The sequence below is a fragment of the Parambassis ranga genome, chromosome 4 (genome assembly GCF_900634625.1).
Source record: "Parambassis ranga chromosome 4, fParRan2.1, whole genome shotgun sequence".
NCBI lineage: Eukaryota > Metazoa > Chordata > Actinopteri > Ambassidae > Parambassis > Parambassis ranga.
In genome coordinates, this window is record NC_041025.1 from 20,643,800 (window position 1) to 20,665,412 (window position 21,613).

The 21,613-nt window shown below is 42.8% G+C and overlaps 1 protein-coding gene across 4 annotated transcripts in view; it reads left to right on the top strand.

Annotated features, from left to right (window-relative positions):
• Window positions 1–21,613, top strand: part of LOC114434383 (carboxyl-terminal PDZ ligand of neuronal nitric oxide synthase protein-like) — a 134,006-nt gene that overhangs the window by 105,785 nt on the left and 6,608 nt on the right. For 2 of the 4 annotated variants that reach the window (XM_028403593.1, XM_028403594.1), the window contains exons 9-10: window positions 3,331–3,496; window positions 5,711–5,887. In XM_028403593.1, the coding sequence (XP_028259394.1) occupies window positions 3,331–3,496; window positions 5,711–5,887 (343 nt within the window). Of the gene's footprint in view, window positions 1–3,330; window positions 3,497–5,710; window positions 8,591–21,613 lie in introns of those variants that run through there. The other 2 variants (XM_028403596.1, XM_028403597.1) reach the window with 2 other exon arrangements.

Below are 21,613 nucleotides of genomic sequence, written 5' to 3' on the forward strand. Positions count from 1 at the left end.
GTGCATTGTAATACGTTAGATGTTACACAATTGACTAAATTCCAGTTGTGGAAAATCATGATTTTTGTAACAGTTACTCTGCCCTGAGGTTCTGTCATTTGTCTGGAGGACATTCCTTTTCAGTGATGTGATTTTGTCCAACATTCTGCATATTGTCCAGAGACAATCAAAAATTCTATCAAACAATGAACAAGAGTTAACGATTGTTTGGAATATTTCAGTGGAGGCGTGACAATGTAAAGCCAAATAGAAGCATACAGAGGTCAACAGATAAATCAAAGGTGCGCCAGTGTACAAAAAGAAATAATCACAAAGGTCCAGCTGTAATAACACGAGGTTTATCTCTCATCTGTTATTTATCTGTGGCCGCTGAATTTGCAGAACCAAACCAAATTTAACCTTCAGAAAGAGGCTGTATTTAATCAGATAAAAATCCAAGTCTGACTTTTAAAAGAAAAAATTTCCTTATTTGTTCACTGCCTTTTGTTGCCTGGAATTATTCATCGTCTTTTTAGCGGCCACTGCAGCTCAGAGAGACATTTACCATGGACAGCATCTGGACAGATGTGACACTTACGCCCAAGGCCTCAGTGTGAGCCACGGAGGAGTGGCTGATGTTCAATTAGAGCTGTGAGCGGGGCAGCATATGTCGGGAGTGGAGCTCCTGTCTTCCATAGCTCAAGACAAGGTCCCCTCCGCTGTAAATTACACCACCAAAGTCATCATCATGATGTCAGTCTTTACAAATGAGGTCCACAGAGGCTCCGAACACTATCTGAAATCACCTCTATTTGTTACTTAGTGCAAGTAGATGAGTGCCTTCTCCGACACTTGTTTTTCTGTCTGGTGTATAGATGTGGGAGAAGAGGAGGAGGACGATGAAGGCAGGCTGTGAATTTTGTCTGTGTTTTGTGTCTCCCCGCCCCACTGGCTCCTCATTAGAGGGAGTGATGAGGTTTCATCAGCCTCCATCTCTCTGCGAGTGAAAGAAGAGAGATTGTAGATGGACAGCTCAATTTTAGTTTGAAAACAGAGCTGCAGACACAAGTCAAAGATGAGAAACTTTCTCAGAATCACTGCCATCGTACTGTATGAGGCAGCCGGCAGCCAGGCTGTAACCAGAACCACAGGTGGTGCAGACACCATTTATCCATCCTAATAATCATGGTCGGTAAAACTCATCATCTGTGGGAAAGTGTCACAGACAATATGGACGACTATGGATAGAGTGTCTGATGTCACCCCTAGGTTTCTGAAGAGTCTCTGACTGTCACCATGTTGGCAGGATCAGGCCGCCTTAACTCCAAATACAGGCAAAGAGGTGGTCCATAAGTGGAGCTGAGGCAGGCGGGCAGCCATGGAAACAGGAACCTGTCAAACACCCATAATTATGAAGAATGTTGACATAATTAATATAAACTAATGTAATTAAAATAAGTGAGTTAGACATCAGAAAGAAGAAAAGGCCAAACAGTTTGCATGGAGAAAGATATGAGCTTTGTTTTTCTGAGTCCTTGGTATATTGTTCCACTTACAGTACTTTTCTTCTTTGATATGTGGCACCATTGACGTCAAAAGCCGGGAGGCTTCCTGCTACCACGGTAACGAGTTCTGTTACCACATCAGGCTGAAATGAGAAACCAGAGAGTCATTACGAGTTTCAGTGACTTGCACCTACACATGAGGCCCCTTGATTCACAGCGCTCTGAAAATACACCACGGCTCTCGTCGGCCCCTCACACACCCAGACAGGCACCTGCTCATAAACACTCTATTATTGATCAGGCTATTTATATGTACAACGCAGAAAACAAGGAGGTTTTACAGGGAGGAAGCCATAAAAAGCCATTTAACTTGTTCACCATACAGTGCGAAAGTGTGTTTGTCAGTCTTTACCTGTCGGACAGCTGACATCTGAAGTTCTGGTTTAAACTCCGGGGTTAAACTTAATCACATTATCGAGAGCTGCGCCGCCTCTGCTGTCAGAAAATCATTAATAAGTGGTCTCTTTGAGCACACCAGGCTTCTTCAGAGCCATTCTTATGATGTAAAACCTTGAGAATTCCTCCTTTTGAAATTGTTAAAGGCAATTATGTGCTCAGTGTTGGAGCCGGCTGAACAGACTGGAGGTGGGGCCACTGACGTTTGATTTGGACAGTTCTTTGAAGTGAAAAACGGGGAATCATTCCGCTACAGAAACTGGACTGAGCGGTCTCTTTCCTTTCATATCAACGATCCACACTTTTAAAAGAAGTCCAGTGTTTAATTGAAACGGCTTTAATCTTGCAGACCACAGCAGTCTGTGGCATTAAGGTTACATGAGGATCGGAGCTGAGAGTCCTGTAATAAAACATTATAAAAACACAGTCATTACAGTTCACGGATCCTGCAGCAGAGTGTGAATTTGCATTTTTATCTAAATTAATAAGGCAGAGATGAAATATTAGTAAACCTTTAAAAAGAAAAAGTTACATTGTTCATGACTTAGATGGATGAGATCCAGATCCAGAATCACACACATTATACACATGAGAGCTCAAGATAAGTAATTACCAGTTAATCGATTGATAACTTCATGTATGTATTGATTTATTCTGACACATTCAGTCATTGTCCAGTGTGTTGGAGTGAGTTTTTCTTCCCTTTGATTGATCCTCCACTCTCACAGTTTCTCTCCTTTAATTAACACACAGTGGAAAAGGGGTGTGATTGATCCGTCACTGCTGAGCTGAGTCAGTCAGAACCTCCAACCTCCCATCTCCTGCTCTGTTTGTTTACAGATAATTACCCAAACAATACACACACCCAAACTTATCCTAATTCACAAGGGGCCAAATGTTCAACCTAGAGGAGCAGCAGTATAGCAGTGTAGCATGAAAAGTTTTTTGTTTTATTTTTTGTTCTCCTGAATGATTATATTATATAATATTGTATTACAATGCAATTCATTTTATTTATTCTATTTATATACACTTATATATATTAATGTATTCTCATGTAATATAATAATAAGAAGTCTGTGGATGCAGACAAGTATGAGTATTTGATTTTTGTGAAGCTGTTGTTCCATCTCTTCCCTTAAATTTCTGAGATTGATGTCTTTGGAGGAAAATTATGTTGTGTTACTATGGCAACTGGCTACCTTGAGTTGCCACATCGCTAGCTGCAGAATAAGACTGACACTGTAATAAGGAGAATGACTGCTAATCCAAAACATAAAAAAAGAATGAACAGTGATTGAGAACTTGTTTGTTAACTCTTACTTTCAGGTTTGTCTGGTTTGACTCACAGCTGAGCTGATCTGTTCCTCTCTCTTTCTTTCTGGTGCAGGTCCACCTCCTGAAGGACCAGCTGAGTGCAGAGGCCACGGCTCGGCTGGAAGCCCAGGCTCGAGTCCACCAGCTGCTGCTGCAGAACAAAGACCTGCTGCAGCACATCTCCCTGCTGGTGAAACAGATCCAGGAGCTGGAGACCAAGATGGTGGGATCAAATTCCAGTAAGTTGATTCACACACACTCTATCAATACCTTATGTTAATATACAGAATATACAGAATATACATTCTGGCAGTTGTATTTCTGTCATGATATTTAGGTGCACAAAAATTGTCAATGTGATGAAAGTTACATGCACTGAACCAGTAAAGGTGTGAAAGGAAAGCAGCCGAGAACATCAGTGTTAAATTAAACATGATTGCTGGTATGAATCAAAAGACGCTGTGACCAAAAAATTAAAATTAAAAATGAGTTGACAGAGACAGGAAGGTGTTACCTCAGCTGTCAGGCTGAAATCCCTGCAGCTCACACACAGACAGACACACTCAGCTCGATGTACAGGCAGCAGGCACATCTTCAGAGTACAGGTGTGGGAGTGGATTGTGTCTTTGGATCAGCCCCTCGCCGCTGTTCTTTAGTCCATGACCTCCTCTGTCCCCTCTACATCTCTTTCTATCCAAAGTTTTGTACATTTTTTAAGCCTGGTCCTCCATGATTCAGACAGACACAATCAGCTCGGCACAATCTCAGCCCAGCCTGCCCTCCAAATGTCACCCTGTGAGAAACAATTTTTTATCTGATCAGCCAACATTTCAGAAACTCATTGGGGGAAAAAAAAATATCATTTCTCATTGCTGCCTGTGCATGTGTGACTTTTTAATATTCACCTCATCTCAACTCAAGGTCAGGAAAACTTTTAAGTAGATGAGCTCAAAACATATCAAAGCCGAGATGAAATAGATTTTTTAAACACAGCCTTTTTTGATAAGCGCTCCTTTTGGTGAGACTTTGTCATATTTTGACTTGTTACATGCAGATGCAATCAGTAATGTTTGTGCTTCATCTGCTGTGCGTCAGCTTCAGAGCAGCAGGATTGGGCATGCTGGCTCACAAACAGAGCTCATTCACAGTCTTAGATGGAGTGGAGCTGTCTGTTTCAAGTTGTTTGTTGCACCTGTTGTTTTTTTCTTATCGCAGGTAGAAATGTTTATCATGTCACCATCACATTTTACAGACTTTAACTGCATTTCACAGCCCTGCTGCTGCTGACTCTGAAGTATTCGTGACTTTGACCCAGACTCACAGAAACTATTTGAGATCAGGTGCACATTTCTTTCGGTCTGAGCTCCTCGTATGTTATCTTTTACAACCAGCCTTGCTCACTGCACTGGTTCCTTTTAATGCTGATAGAAAACAGATTATCTTGCACTGCACTTTATTTTTTTGCTAATGCAGGTTGTACTAAAATATATGTTGTGGCGTCATCCATATGTTTTCTGAAGAGTGGTTTAAACTTAACCCTCAGGCGTCACTTTAATTTAAAGTCCACTTCCAAAACTCTGGTATAAAAAATATTTGTTCTTGCTTTTTTTCTGCATAAATATGTCAAACAACTTCAGCCCTGCACAAAGCTACCAAACATTAAATCATTTTGAGGAATTTAATCCTTTAAATGCCAGTTTGATTACTTGATGTCACAGTAATTTTTTATGAAGAAAACACAAAAAAACGAGTTATTTTCCATAAAACAAAAGTTAGGTGGCTGAGACATTATTTTTAAATGTCAAAGATAAGCCAAAATATTGAGTTTGATGCATTATTAGTTTTTGTTATTATTAGTTTTAAATGGTATTTTTCACTTAGGTCCCATTAACTCCTATTATAATACTACATTTTTTAAGATCATAGCTTGATCATAGTCTTGGCATCTTCAGGAGCCTCTGCATGTTCCAAGTCGTCCGTTGTTCCCTGCCTTTGTACAGTTTGTCTGTAAAAGGCCATGACGAAGCTCACAGCCGCTGTCCTCCGTGAAGAATACTCACTTCTTTTCATCCTTCATGTGTGTGTTTGATGCTGAGTTTCTGTTGCTGTGTTATTCAGATGCAGGTCTGCGAGCCTGTAAACTCTCAAATCATGTTTCACCGAGCAGCTGTGATGATGATGAAATGCTTTGAAACATGTTGTTTTTATGTATTTTTTGCTCACCCTGTACGAGGTTGCATTGATTTATTGGTAACGGTGATTTATTGTGTTAGGATTTGTAATCTTCTGTTCACCACATTTCACAGATATCTAAACCACATACATTAGCTCTCTGGCAGAGCAGGTGAAGACAGATGAATTTAAATAAAGACACTGTGAAACTGTTGAGTGTGGTGTTAAATATTTGTTCTTTTGCTTCTTGCTTATGCGTCACTTTTATCTTCTCTCTGCAGTGGGCTCCCAGGACAGTTTGTTGGAGATCACCTTCCGGTCCACGGTGCCTCCGGTGATCTGCGACCCCACGACCCCTAAACCTGAAGTGTCGGCCCTCAACCTGCCCGCGCTCTGCAACAACGATGGAACCAGCAACGCCTTTTCATCCTCCAACGGGACTGTGGGAAGCCCACTAGGTAGGGACCAGTGTCTTCTCAAACTGGAGTGTTTCCGTTTTCTCCCGGGACCCCCGGGGCCTCCACCTCCTCAACTCCCCTCCCCTCCTCCACCACTCAAGACCAACAGGCCAGAGATTAAAGAGGGCCCAGCAACGCTGTTGACCCGCAACATCAAATCTCTGGGTCTCCTGGACTTCGCCAGGTTTCGAGAGTCTGGTATTGCCTCAGAGTACGAGTCGAACACGGACGACAGCGATGACAGGGAGGACGACGATGAAGAGGAGGAGGAGGAGGAGGAGGAGGAGATGGAGATCTTTGGCTGGGGAACGGATGAGGAGACACTGAGGTTGCTCAATGTTCTCAACAAACAGGGAACTCCTGACTGTTTGGGAGATGAAATAGCAGTGTAACACATAAAACTGCCCCAAAGTATCCTGCTGTCCAGGTAGAACAGAAAAGCTTTGACCTTTTCATGCCCCTTCATACTTCTCCGTGAGAATACCATGTAGTGTCAGAGGTGCAAAAGGCCATATTTTTTGATTGTTATTGACATTTCAAAATAGATACTGGACACCCTTGGTTGATATTGAGGAAGTCTGAAGGCTGAAGGTGCATTCAGGTTGAACATGAAGCAAATTTTGAAAACAGCTTCAGGCTCATTGAGGAAGCTCATTCAAAGGCAGTCAGTACATTAACTCCTGCAGCACTCTCATCATCTGTCTGTCTTTCAATTGTTGTTACAGCAGATTCAGTCGATGCTACCGTGATGCTGCTGGCTGTGAGTATTACAGATGCAGCTTCCTGGACTGTAGCAGATCCCCGCAAAGGGCTTAGGAAGAAATAAATTCCCTTCACAGTAAGGTTGTGAATAAAAAGCCCAGATTGTGATGTCACAGTGATGTCACAACAACTGGAGAATAATCGGAAGCTGAAGGCCTTCCAGCAGGGGGCGAGACTTCTAAGTGACTGCGTCTGTACTGTGTGCCGTGTTTTATCACATTAGCACATCCTTCTACTAGGAAATATCGGTACATTCAACTGCATTGTCCTAGCCCAGCCTGCTGGCAGTTGTAGCATCTACTTAGAAGAAAGACGTGAGCACAAAAAATTAAACGTATCAAAGTGAATAATCAGACGATATTGACCTTTCTTAAAGCTCTTGATTGCAGATGGATTAACCACGTTTTTCCCTATTTAAGAGAGTAATGAAGGCCACAGGTGTTCAGATGTCAAAGTGTAAATGATGTTTCATTGCTTCAATGAATAAGATAATGTTATTGTGCAGAAACAACAGGATCTCACATGGAAATAGAGAAACAACAACACAGTCCCAGTGGTCACACACACTCTCACACACAGTGCGTGCTGTGTGCCAGGTTGTCGTCTGTTTGCCACCCTTTAATACAGATTATTAACTAAGATTCAGAGCTTCAAGCTTCAAATTTAATCTGAAAATATCTTGAGAATCTTATTATTTTTCTATCAGTCGCACCAGACAGTCCCATCTGTATGCAGACTCATGCATACACTCTTATCCTTTATCTCTTCATCTACTTTTCTTATCTTCTTTTCATGATTACACACACCTCTTATCAACACGTAACACACACAAACAAACCTCCTGATCAGGAGTATTAAAGTTTTCCCTTATTTATTAAGAAGTTTAAACTTTGATGGTGATGTCACGAACCAAACAAGCTGCTGAGGTTTTTCAAATGTATATATATATCTACATATATTCAGTGTCACCTGTAGTTCAGGGGCGAGCTTTGGATTTGGCAGCGTTGAGAGTGTAGCTGTCACTCACGCTGGCAGGAACCAAGACAGCAGAGTTTGGGACTGAAGAGACGGATGAGCTCTTGTCCCTGCCGGAGTAAAAAAAAAAGTGACTGTTCTTATAATAAATGATGATCACTCGGTGTGATTTATGGAGGAAACTTTGTTACCGTCTCTGTGTTTGGAAAGGGAAAGCCCTTTCTGTCTGTTCATAATTAATCAAAGACTATTTTTAGACTAAAACCTGTAACTGTATGTACAAACTTTGTTTTCTACGTCATCCCACACAGAACTGTGCAGCTGCTCCGTCCTTGACTTCAGCGGGCAGCTGTCGTTTCGTCTCCTCACAGCTTGACAACTTGTAATAGTCAGAGCATGTTTCCACTTTTGTCCGCACATTTCCACATTTTTTAATTTATGTAAAGCTGGGATTAGTCGGACCTCGAGGAAGGCTGTTTGTTTCTTTTTATTCATCCGATCAACAACGAAAAACTCTTCACTCGTGCCAGAACAGCAGCTCACAGATGACAGCCAAAAGTCGTCTGCGTTGTTTTAAACCTGGCTCTGTGGACGGCCTCCAGGCACAGTGCAGTGTCAAACTCTTCATTTTGTTTCACAAGAAGCCACAGAGTTCATTTTTTTTTTTGCCCCATGTTGGCCCCTGTTTATCAGAACAGCGCTTTTGTCGTTAGATCGGCACGGACAGTCCAGTGATTTGGCAGAGGTAAATACTGAAGAGATTTAAAGAGGGATCTGCCAAATCCCAAAGCAAAGAGCTTTAGCCTGATAGGATCAAACCAATCTGAGAGGGTCCAGTAAACTGCCTCCCAGTTAGCCACTTGCCATCAGAAGGTGTTTGTACTGGAGCATAACAGAGATTCTATCATAGACGTTGTTTCTGTAAAGTTTGTTTGGAGAGCCGGTCACATGTGAGAACTGTTTGTTGCTCAGGAACTGTTCAGACAGAGTCATTATGTGGGTTGGCTTGAAAAGACGCAGAGTTTTTTACACTGCAGGAACTTGTGCGTGTTTTTTTGTTTAATCTATTTAACAGGCCTTCAGTGATGAGTGATTGGTGTCTCAGATCTTTTCTAGTTTGGAGGTTTAATTAACATTTAGAAATTAGACAATCAGGAGGTGTTCTCTTAGTGTTTTTACATTGTTGATAAAGTCCAGATAAAAGCGAATGGAATGTGGAAGTGATGGTCAGACTTTGTGTGATGGGTCCTGCACCGTGGTGGAAGTGCAGAGGCTTAAAATGACCAAACTTGGGCTCACTTCCTGTCCTGAGTTCCTGCAGTGGAAGAAAAGTCTGTGCTGAAGAAGCAGTTTTTTCTCCATCTCGCTCACATATTTTCTCCTAATGGTGATGAAGCTCCATCAGATCAGAGCAGGAAGCAGAGCTGCTTGCAGCCATGTGACACACAGGAGAGAAAACATGAGGCAGATGGAGAATGACACGCTGTAAAGAACTTAAATGGAGGATGCCACAGCTTAGGGTCGACGTACAGTCCGTGCAGAGGCTCTGTGAATATATTTTCCATCTGTTGTGTGTTGCCAACAGATCCTTTTAAAATTCTCCTTTCACATAGACACCTGGTTCTTCTGTTCTTTGCCTGTGATTGATTGATAACAGTGTAAAGGCTGCCCTCCACCTTCTCCCCCTCACTGTTGTAATCTCCTTTTCTTCTCTCTTGCCTCTTTGTCTCCTGATTACTTCTCTGCTGTTGTTTGCATTTTATTCATTTAAATCACGTTTCAGCTTCACATCAAATGTAATCATTCCAATGTAATGGAAACATACTGCAATAAATCATCAGTTCAACCTCCACATTGATAAGTGATGCAATAATTTAAAAAGATGACCCCAGACATCGTGTTCATTCAGAGACTGAGTTTCATTATCAGGACAGAGATTATTTTAGCATCAGGCTCAGGATCACGGGGGGAGGGGGGGGGTGGTTCTAGTCACTCACCTCCCTTCATTGGCCTGAACCCACAAATGTGATCATTGAACACAGAAACAAAGAAAAAGTCTGACAAGGATGAACAGAAGACATTCATCTCTATGAGTTGTGATCTCTCCCACAGTTTAGGGGGCCGCTGCTCCAACAGTAAAGAAGTAACACACAGAAAAATGTGAGAAAAATCCACTGCCTGGCAAACATACAGCATGTTCACAACTGGTACATAACAAACCCTGTGCTTTAAGATGTGATATCCACTCACTTACAGGTGTTTAATGGTAGCTCCCACTCTGTGTAGATATGCGGTTGATGAATGGAACCAGTGTCCTCTGGTGAGTTATTTAAGTTGTTGAATAAAAAACATTCAGACAACAGAACAATCCTTCGCCCGTTCACACGAAAGATCCAGGAAGACCATTTAAAATATAATGAAGGCTCAAACAAGCCTGTAAAAGTCAGAGCCTCTCCAAGGCTGAGCGGCACTGGCAGTGGTGAAGCCGTCGCCTGCAGACATGGAACAAAACAGAAACATTTTTACACAGCCAGTTAATTAAAATCAAAACAAATCAAAGTATTTCAGACGAGTCAAATGAGAACAGAATCACTCAGAGATACACAAACTCTGGACCGGTGGCACATTCTTTACAGCTGTTCGGCTTATTTTTGGTTTCTTTATTCTAACCCTGCTGCTCCTCTCGCTCTCACCCTGACTTCCTCGGCCTCTGGGGTCGGATAGTCGTCTTCTTCATTTTGTATCATCTGCATTTCTCTCACACAACCTTAACCTCACTCTCCTTTCATATCTTGAACCCCGCTTCTCCTCCGACCTCTCTAAAATGTCAGACATTCTGTATTTCTCTAATAAGCAGACTCTTGTTGCTGTTTTATGTGTTTGTGATTCATGTTGTGTGCTTGCAGTAGAAATAAAGCACCTTTCACCGTGACAGACAGATCAGTAATTACAGAGTGAAGGACAGAGTTATGAGGAGCGGCTCCTCGTATTAACCGTCCGTCCAGGAGTTTCAATTTAAACGTTTGAACTCACTCCCACTTTTTTAACCAGTTATTGATTGAGCCGCTAATGAATTTAAACAACACAGCTGGATTGTGGAAAGTGTGTATTTCTGGTTGTAGTACCAGGGTGAGGTCATCTAACACGGTGCAGTGTCAGCAGCCAGCGTGGGCAGTTGGTTGAAGTTATTTGTAGTCTGTGGTCCATCTCTGGTACATTCTGTGTTTCCCCTCACAGAGTATTTCTTTCCAAAGTCTCACTGAAAAGTTAGTTTTTCTAAAAGTTTTCTGTCCATACTGTCATATTACTGGATGTACATTAAGTGAATAGTAGACAGAAGGGTGGGTCTTTTGGCTTGTCATTTGGATTGGCATACCTGTCTGATGCACTTGTTAAAAAAACATTATAAAATATTTAGGCTTCCAGGTGTCCTTGTGGTTACAGGGCGCACGCTGTGCAGTGGATTCACTGTATTATGAATGCTGTGGGCACCGGTTGGTGCATGTTAAAAACTGATCCTCGCTGAAAAAGCAGTGATGGGGGGCACTGTGCCTGAAGGGTAAACACTTTGATTTACGGCCCTTGGCTCAGCTGTTGTCGTGAACTTTGAGTAATGGCCTACACAGCAACATCACATGTGGATGAAATGAGTTTTCTCATAGAGCGGCTTCGGATTGCAGAAATCTGGGAGAGGTGTTCTTCCATATTCAACACGTCCTCGTCCTCGTACCCCTCTTGGTGCTTGTTTGAGGCACCGTCAGCATCACGTAATGCCGAAGGTTGTCATTGTCTCAGGTGCTGTTATGTCTTTGATTTTGTCATGTGTATGCACAGAAGTGCAAGCATCATTGTTTGGGTCCTGGTTACCATGGTAACAGCTCCCTTCTTCTTCTTCTACTACATGATTTACTGGCTTAAAAAGAGTCTGGACTGATGCTGAATCTTTATCTTTTTCTCAGTTGCTCACACACTCCATGATGTCCTGCCTCCTCTCGGCATTAATTAAATGTCCGTTGAAACCTGACGTTGCCGTCCGAAGGCCTGGTAGACCAGCGTTTGGTGACACATTGATTTCCCCATTGTAGCTGTGTGTTGTGTTGAAACTGGGGTTAACTACTGGGACAGCAAGAGAACAGTGTGAATCAATACACAATACACAGCTCAGGCTGTCACCTGCAGGGGCACACACACACACCTACAGAAGGTCTGGTCTCAGGTGCCTAACACACACGCTTCTTCATTATTTTGTTTCTTTACTCCATCAAATTGAAGTTTCACAACACAGTTTTTAGAACTATTTGAGCAGGTTCACATCAATGTCCAGTGTCAGTAGTCATCCACAAGAAATATACAGACGAAGTGGCAAAGCATGTTTTTTTAGAGCTGCTCTTGATGAGTCAGCTCAGTCTCATGACCTCAATCGGTCTGAGCTCCACTGCTGAAGGCCAGACTGAAAGTAGAAGGCCCAAAAACAGGCAGAAAGTAAAGCTGGCTGCAGAGCACATTGGGAAGGGCATCCATAGAGAGGACACCAAGGAGGATATACACCAAACCTTGTTAGCATCAGGGTCACAGGCTGAATGGGAGCAAACCCCTGCAGCCAGGATCCAGACTGAGAACCAGAAACCAGAAAAGTGTCAATCTGAGATGAAACGTCCCCTTGTGAGAGTCATTTGGGACTAAATTGTCCATCAGAGATTTTTTTTTTCATTACATGTCACCTATTCTGCAGCATTTTGTTGAATTCTCAGTAGATCACAAACTTTAACCCATCTCGGCAGGCTTCAAGCTATGGGCTTGAACCACCAGTGGTTTGGGCCAATCAGGTGTTCTGTGAGAGAAGAAGTGGCATTATTGACATATTTTAGATGTGATGACAGCGAGAAGTATTTAGATTATCCACATACTTTTCTTACAAAGCTGGGGCAGAAGTGTGCTGCCTGTTTCAAGGGAACTTTAAAATAAAATGTAGGACTTGGCTGTAAAAGCCACAAACTTCCAGGTATTGGCACATATTTATAATGCTCAGGCTCTTTGTTTACACTCTGTATGTGTGTGTGTGTCCTGATCTAGTGCGGAGCTGGCTGAGCTCGTTGTGTTAATGTGAAGCAGTGCTGACAGAGACATGAGGAGTATGCAGGTCACATATAAACAAACACTCAGAACAGTCCGTCACAGCGCGGAAATTAACGACCACGTCTGTGCCAGAGGAGCGGAGCGAATAAAGGACTTTAAAAGCTGAGCAATTAATCCCTCCGACCTCAGCATTAATGATGAGAGCCGCACCAGAGAAGATTCAGCTGAACTTGCCTGCTTCGTAGGCTTTGTTGTGTACATATTTGTGTATGTACATTAGAATATAGATGGTTTCTTTTCTCAAGCTTTGTGTCTTCTCATTTATTGGAACCAAAACAATCCCTGGACTGGATTTTCCAGCTTGGTCAGTGGATTGAAGCTGGCGACCTTCCACTCACATCGCTGACCTTTTGGCTGCTGCTGCACAGTCAGATTACGTTTCCTTGTGGAAGCATTTGTCTCACCATTCACTCAAACACATTTGGAGGCTGTGGGGACTCAGGCTCTCAAACCCAAACTCGTGTTCTGACTACATTTCCGCTGCGTGCCGACATCTGGACGTGGCGGCAATCTACTTTGATGCTCCCACGACACACAGCCAGAATCCCCGCTGAGCAGCAGCTCGGCATTGTGTGTAATCTGGAACATGTGCAGCTCCAGATGTAACGGGTTGAGAGAGAGAGAGCGAGCGAACGGATCTCCAAACAGCTGAAGGCCCATCCCAGCCCCATCTGTCTGTCTGTCATCCCCGCTGCCGTCTCCCCTTTTCTTACCTTCTTTCGCGGGTTCCTTTGTGATTCCTCACATGCGTGCTGACAAAATCGGGCCGACAAATGTAACACGCGCACATGCTGCTGGATTTAAAGTGGAGGTGAAAGTCTGCATCAACCTCAAAGGGAACAACTCCCACCGAGGCAGGCAGGAGCAGAAAGGAGAGACAAGAGACACCTTTGATCGCTTTTAGCTTGTAGTCAGAAAAACTTAAACTTGATTAGTGTTTGATGTGTCATATTAGGATTTAAAAGAAGACACATCGAAGCCTCTGCTACATCAAGTGACGAACACACAAAAGCTAGAGGCAGCTTCACTTGTTAAGCCCCTTTTTAAGCCTTTGGATTAATGGCTGTGTTGCTATAGAGCTGATAGGAGACACAAGTACTTGTTAATATACTTATTTTGTTCTTCTGGTCTTTTTTCAGTATAATTTCAATGAAATCCATATAAACCCTGATAATTCAATTGATTTAATGAATAATAATAATAATAGTAGCATCTTTTTAAGCCATTGTTTTTGTTTATGTATAGAAGTAACACCGAAAACCTGTAAGTTAAAGTCTTCAGACTGTGTCCATGTGAGTGTGACATTCCTTTGCTTGTTCATGTGTCCGCTCACTTTCATGCAAAGTGTGTATTCTGGAGATGATTGGGTCTTGGAGAGTAGATTATGAGAAGTGTCTCCTAATGCAATCAGAATAATTATCCTCAGTCTATCTGCTATGTAAATTGGGTAGCATTTTTCAAGTACCCGCTAATTCAGTTTAATTTGGCTTTTCTCCAAACACGGTGTTCTATCTAAAACTCCTCATCCTCATCTGGTTCTTGGTTTGGTTGAAGAGCAGAGTGAAATCCTAGCCTCACATCGGCGCCACACCTCATCACTGTATCCTTTCAACCGCTCATCCTGACACAGTGTGTGTTTGCTGTCTAGTTTTCTGTGTCTCGGATGCTCTCTCCACACTCTCCAGGCAGCACTGGGGTCAGACAGACAGGATTCTGGCAAATGGCTGAATGAATTATTGATCTGATGACTTTGATACAGAGGAGACTGAAGGCACCCAAACAATGTCTGAGCGGCACTACTGTAATCCATTCTCTTTATGGCATTACCCTTTTTTTTTAGGTTTGCTGTTACACTTGACTTATTTTAAGTGCTTTTATCAGTCAGACAGTTACCAGAATATATATTTGTGATGCTTAATGTACTTTAACACATTTACTGATAGTATTTCTCCCTCTATAGTATGTGCAGTAACAGAATGTTAGCCACAGTGCATGTGGCTTTGAGTTTTATATTCACATGGAGAAAAATAGAGCCACTGAGAAAAAAACACACAGTTCCTCCCTTTAATTAGAGCTGAACATGTGCTGTGGCTGCTTTGCAGCACACTTTGTTCAGGCCGCAGTAAGCAGAGACGGTTTAGTGTGTCTCTCTGTGTTTGTTTTTAAAGCCTTCATGACAAAGTCAATCTGAAGAAATGTCAACAAAACTGTGGCTTAATTATGTCACAAGTCTGCAGTGCTGGAGAAGTAGTAATCATAACCACGAAGCCCAGAGGATGTTTATGTTTTTAAATAACAGCAGAGTTTTTATTGGCACCACCAGCAGCAGTTCCACATATTTATGTACTACCATGTGAAAGAAGGCCCCATAGGAAATAATTGGAGGACCTCAGTCTCACTCCCTCCTCCTCTTATATGGTCTCTTGGTTGGGTTTCCTTCCTGGTCTGCTGTAACAAGTTTTACAAATGCTTCCATGAAAGTGATGTTAGGCGGTAGGAAGGCTGGTAGTGGAGGCAGTCTGCAGAGTCTAGTTTGTACTTAAGTTGTATTTTCACTGGCTGTTGACATCCTATCACAGGTTGCTCTCTGTCAGTTATTAGATGAGATTAGATACATTGAAGCTGATATCTTGGTTTCAAGAGAATAGAATAGAATATGCTTTATTAATCCCTTTGGGTAGGTCCCAGGGAAATTCGGGTACCAGCAGCAATACAACCCCGACAGTCAGAGCAAGGGTTAAATAGAATACAATAGAACATAGTACAGTAAAAATAAAAGATAAGAGGGATTATGTACAAACATTGCACACCAGCATAGATGGTACAGATGGATTATTGCACATATACATTATCGCATATATAAATTATTGCATGTGTGTTGTATCAGGCCGGCTGTACTCCTCCCTCCTTCTCCCCCTCCTGCAGAGTTGTAAAGTTTGATGGATCGGGGGACAAAGGAGTCTCTGAGTCTGTTGGTCCTGCTCTTGGGGAGGAGCAGCCTGTTACTGTTCAGACTTCTCTGAGCGCTGATGACAGTGTGCAGGGAATGACTGGCATCGTCCACAATGGCCAGAAGTTTTCTTAGTGTTCTCCTCTCTGCCACTGTCACCAGGGATCTTGGTTAACAAGTTAATCCATTCAAGTATGAGGCACAGCCTGAAAGGAGCAACCTATAAAGATTGATTGGATGGCCCTACATGTTGAAAACTGGCGCCAAACTTTGGAGTGACACTGCCTCAGAATTAAAGATGGCAGCTCTGAGGGTCAGCAGCATTAGTAGCAAGTTACAGTTTGATAGACCTTGATTTAGTTTGTGTCATGACACCAGTTTTACACTATTTTCTCTCTATTAACACGTTGTTACAGTGTTTGTACCACGTGCAAGTATTGCTAGCTTGTGGCTAACAACATCTTGGTTATGACTTGTACTGATACTAGTCAAAGGCCCATTTTCAATCGTATTGCCTGATTGAGTTGATTGAATTCTATGTTTTCCTGACTTTTCCTCCTCCACCATTGTAGAAATGTGATTGTCCCTCTGAGCAGTCAGCGCAGGTCGGCTCACCACAGTTTACAGGAATGTAGTCAGTCTAGGATTCGGTGGAGATTATGTGGCGTTATTCACTGCATGGTTTAAATCCAATAGCAGAGCTTCATTAGTATTAGCTGTGATGGAGAAATATTTGGCTTTGCAAAGTCAGAGTTTCATTAGAATTAGTTTCACTTGGTGGTTTTGGTGCCATGTAGCCTAAATGCAGCTTCTGCCAGTAACACGGGAGCAGAGAGCGGAGGCGTGTTTGTGAAGATGTTACCTCAGGTAGAGGAGGAAAATGACAGAAGACAAAGGAGGACGGGGAGAAGGAGAAGGCAGGTCGGTTTTGTTAATGGGGGCCTCTGTTTTCCCCTGAGACTGAGGGGTCAGGTCGGGAGGCTTAGCCTGTCACTGCAAGATAGATGCTGGCATGTTTTAAGGGAAATGGAAATCAGAGTTTGTCGTCCTGCTCTGTTTACAATTAGGTTGGTAGGACCTGTTTAGGAAGAGCAGGGAAGGCTGCTGTGACACCAAAGGAGGGGAAGAGGTCGGCTTTATGGATGGAGCCTCATTCATAATCTCCTGTGCTGTTCTCTCATAAGGCTAAAGTCATAAGGCTAAAATGAAATCCTGAGGGTCAGTTCGGTTGGAGAACAGGTAATACAAAGACAAAGAGGACTGAAGATAAACTCTAATTAAAAACTGAGTGGTTCATTTATTCTATATTTTCTCCTATATAAGAAGGAAAAGAGCAAAAACACTAAAAATACAGAATGCATATGTCATATGAGGTGATATGATTTTGAAAACTCAGTGAGAGTCAGCCAGATTTGGAAAGTAAACACACGCCCCTTTCTCTCGGAGCTCACCCTGAAGACACACCCCCCCCAATCACATGGACGCACATCACCTGAAGACGAGCTGCGGTCTGTGACTTCGGCCATCATGCACGTACCTCTCTGGTGTGCACAGAGCAGGAAGAGAGTGACAACCAGCCAATACTCCGTGCAGGGTCCACCCGGAGGATTGGCTGATGTTTTTAGTGTTTTATAGCTTCCACAGATGATTCATATTCTTCATTTTAATGTGAAACTGCCGAACTAACTGCTTGCTATCGGATTGTAAAGAGAAATTGCACTAATTTAACAAAAAGTGCATCAGAATGAAATCTCCTACCCGACCTTTAAATTCAGTGAATAGGGGAATAATGGCAAAGGTGGCACTCGGCCTCTTAAAATGTCCCAGATTCAGCCTTAAAAAACTCTTATTGTAGAGTCATAAATGTTGTATTTAATGCTCCATAAAAGTGGAAGTGACGTCTATTCACTGAGTAGAAAAGCAGACACGGTGACGGCAACATGTCAGTCAGGGTTCAGTCTGATCCATCACAAATGTCCTCCATTAATCCTGCCCCTCATCAGACTGAGACAGACTCTCAGCAGAGCCCACCCACTTTAATCATTCATGTTATAATGAAACCAAGTGAAAAATTGATGAGCAGCTCCACCTGCGCACTAAGTGTGTGTGTGTGTGTGTGCATGTGCGTGCGTGTGTGGTGGAGGTATAATGATGGAGGAGGTATTTTTCTTCTCTGTTTTCAACCCTTTAAACATCAATAGCCTTTATTTTAGTTTTCACTCACACACACACACACACTCATCATGCATATGTTAACGTGGCCAAGCGAGAGCTCTAATTTAATACTTGGGTGATAATGACCCTGTCTGGCCTGAAAATTAGTGTGTTTATGCGTTCAAGTGAGCGTGTTGCAGCCTGCAGCTCATCTCACATGTTCTGTCCTCCCAGCAGCAGCCTCTCTGTGGTGGTGGTGGTGGTGGGGGGGGGCCTCATCTGCTACACCTGAAGATCTCGCTCATGTATTTTAAGGGTTAATTACTAATAAATAAAAATAAAGTAAAGTGCATAAATAACATCAAATCAGAACCACATGAGAAGGAAAAAAAGTGGGACTCTCAGGAGAGGGGAGACAGAAGTGGGTTACCTTCAGCAAAGAACAAAGTGAAGAGTCTGGCACATTTGATTGGTGATGCCAGAGCCAGACGAAGCTAATTACAACCACACGCAGAGTCAAACTGCAGTCACAGAGCGAGGGCTGATTTGGCCCCATTAACCAGCCCCACATGATAAAAGCTGTAATCATTGTCACATCATATTCAACATTATTTCTTAGTAAGATAGAAGGTGACAGTGAAAAATCACCCTACGCTTAAAAAAAAAAAAAATACATCACAGTGGAGCCAAAAAACTGTAAGGAGTAATTACACTTTCATTAAGCCAGTGATTAAATGTGGGGCTGCAGATACTGGATGTGCAATGCATGGTTATAAATATGTTTTACAGTAGGAGTATCTGTAGAAAAAATCAACCCTTGTTTTCACGTTTCACAGCGCTAAAAAAACATTTATTTCACTCATTTAAACTTTAGCAGCAACTCTGTGAGCTCACGTATAAAAAACTGAGCTATTAGCCAGCTTAATCCCTAACTGGAAAAATGTTCCTAAGCCAAATTAAAAAATGCTGAGGGAAACCCATAATTTAAATATGGTGTTGCAATACAGACATCATTATTGACTGTAATAAATTGGTGTTTAGTCATTTATTCACTATCAGCGAAGTGAAGCTTAAGCTGGATCCATACTCCACCAGAACAGAGAACTCGCTCCACGGGTGGTAAGAGTAAAAAAAAAAAAGTTTGTTTCGGCACAGAGGTACCATACTCCGCGAGACTGCAATAATACATCCCGTCTCCCGGTGTTTAATGTGCGCGTCCAGCCGCTGTAACGCCATGATCAATAATGGGATTAATTTTTATCGCCACCTTTTGGACAGACGCTCTCCTCTGTGCGCCGTGTTTCTCCTTCCAGCTGCTCATCTAAACTGTCCATCGTCATTGTGCTTCCTCCTTCTGTCTGTGTGTTCTGCACCTGAAGCTCTTACGCTTCTCCACATTCATCACGCCCACTAAATTCCAACCAATCACAGAATTGTTCTCGCACACCACTGAGAGAAAAAGTTCTGCCCAGGCCCTGTGTCTGAGAGAGCTGCAGAACAGGCGCTCCGAGAAAAAAAAATGACCTCATTTTGTGGGCGGAACGCCGGCGGTTCTCGTGGAGTATGGATCCAGCTTTAGACCTCAAAGTCCAGACAGGTTGCCTCTGTCGCCATGTGGGCTACGTCACAGTCCACCAAAACTCCAGACACAGAGGTGGAGCTTGGGTGAAGGTGGGCGGACAGTCGCAGAGGCATGAAGCTCACTAGCACCTGCCTGTTAGTCAAAGCTGTCACGACCATAATAGTGCATAATTTGTAATATATTCAGCCCCTAGAGGCAGCTGGGTGAACTGCAGCTTTTAAGACTTCCACACTGGCTTCATGTTACAGATAAACAGAAGATGATGGAGCTGTTCCTTTGAACCTTTGTGTCACTTTACACCTGCAGTTCCTGCAGGGGAAGAACTGATGCATGTGTTTCTACGAGTATTTTAGATTCTCTGCTTAGTCCACTGTCACTGACGTTTCTCTCTTGCTCTTCTCTTGGGGCATCACTTGTTCAAACGCACAGACCAATCTATAATTACACTGTAGGATTAACTTGAATTCATTTCTGTGTGGACTGTCTAATTTCTCCAGTGTTGCAGACGATTGCGTTATCATCACAGCGTAGTCGTCGTCGTCCTCCCGCTGCGAGCACATGAGTAGGAGTGAGACTCTCTGCTTTTCTTCTTTTCTCTTCAGGGTGCACTGATGATTATATGTCAAAAACTGTTTGTAATAAAACAGTGTTGGGGATTACATGTTGGATTACACAGTGAAAATAAGCCGCCCCACTGTGTGGCTCCCTGTCTCTGTTGTCTGCTTCTAATCCACAGCAGCTCCTGAAGGCAGAAAGAAAATCCTCATTTCTGTGTTAATGGCTGATAATTATGACAGACAGAGACCCTGTGGTGTGTTTGTAATCTGATGTAAACACACAAACAGTGAGCTGTCGGTCCTCCAGAACCAATCATATGTGCTCATATTTACTTTGCTCCGAGTTATTCTTCTTTAACCGTGTCTACTCCTGCATGAAGTTAAAGGTAGCCGCTCTCAAGGCCGGCAGATAATGTCGATATACATCCTGCCTTTGCAGTCTTAAGTCCATCACAGCTGCATTGCAGCTCATCAGACCGACCCGTCTCCCCAAATCTGGAGGACAAATATATTAACTTTGGTCCCAAACGATATTCTCTCATTAGAGTTGGTAAATCCCAGCGCAGGCAGCAACCAATCAAACAAGGGACCTCAGTGAATGAGCGTGCCGTCAGGAGGAAGCAGCGCTCACTAACATCACATCTTTCAATTTGTTGTTAATGAAACGGCATTATCTCCAGAGAGAAGCAGCAGTCGTGCTTGTGTTAGCGATTCAAACAGCCGAGAGTGAGAAGAACATGGTGTGTATCTCTGCCATCGTCATCATCAAATGAAGGCAGAATGCCATATCTCCATCATCATCATCATCATCTTCAGCAACTCTTTCTGAGTGGCTGCCCCCACACCTCTTTGACAAATCGCCAAATTTGCATTCATTCTGAGTCTGCAGAGACTGCAGAGACAGTTTTCTCAGTAACGGTCCAGCAGAGAAACAGCCATAAAAAGCGATGATAAACCACATCTGTGTGTAAATGAGCCCACTCTCAGAGACAAGCTGGGCTCGTGTCCAAGCAGCAGGTTTCACCTTTTTAAGCAGAAGACCTTTTTACATGGTGAACAAACATCCTTCCTCTCTGCTGCCCTTCACAAGTCCATCCATTAACACTCAATTACCAGTAAAAGCAGCAGGAATATTTGGCCTCATTGTTTGCTGGGATCAATGAGGATGTTTTATTGCCCAGTTCAATGTGACTCAATTGACCCTGAGATCACTTGTTGACCTTTATTACAGTCACAGCAGCACATGGACAAACTTCACAGGTCAAACGTGAAACAATGACTGAAGGCATGTGAAAGTTAATACAGCAATGGATGGGTGAGGGCTAACTTAACATCATAATAAAATCTACATGATAGAGCCAGACAGCTAGTGTGCATCATTTTGATTTGAGCCTTTTGCTGTGAAACACAACAGAGGGTGTGCACAGGGAGGCACTTAACCAGTCATTGTATTCCAACAAAAAATGCTGGTCAGTGCGGCAAATTTTGGACTGACAGGTGTGCCAACAGTCCAAATATCTTACTGTCAGTCGCCTTTTGCAGCACCGCTCTCTTTTATCAACTTAATTTGAGTCTGAATTTACACAACAAGTGATTGAGGGGGCACTAAA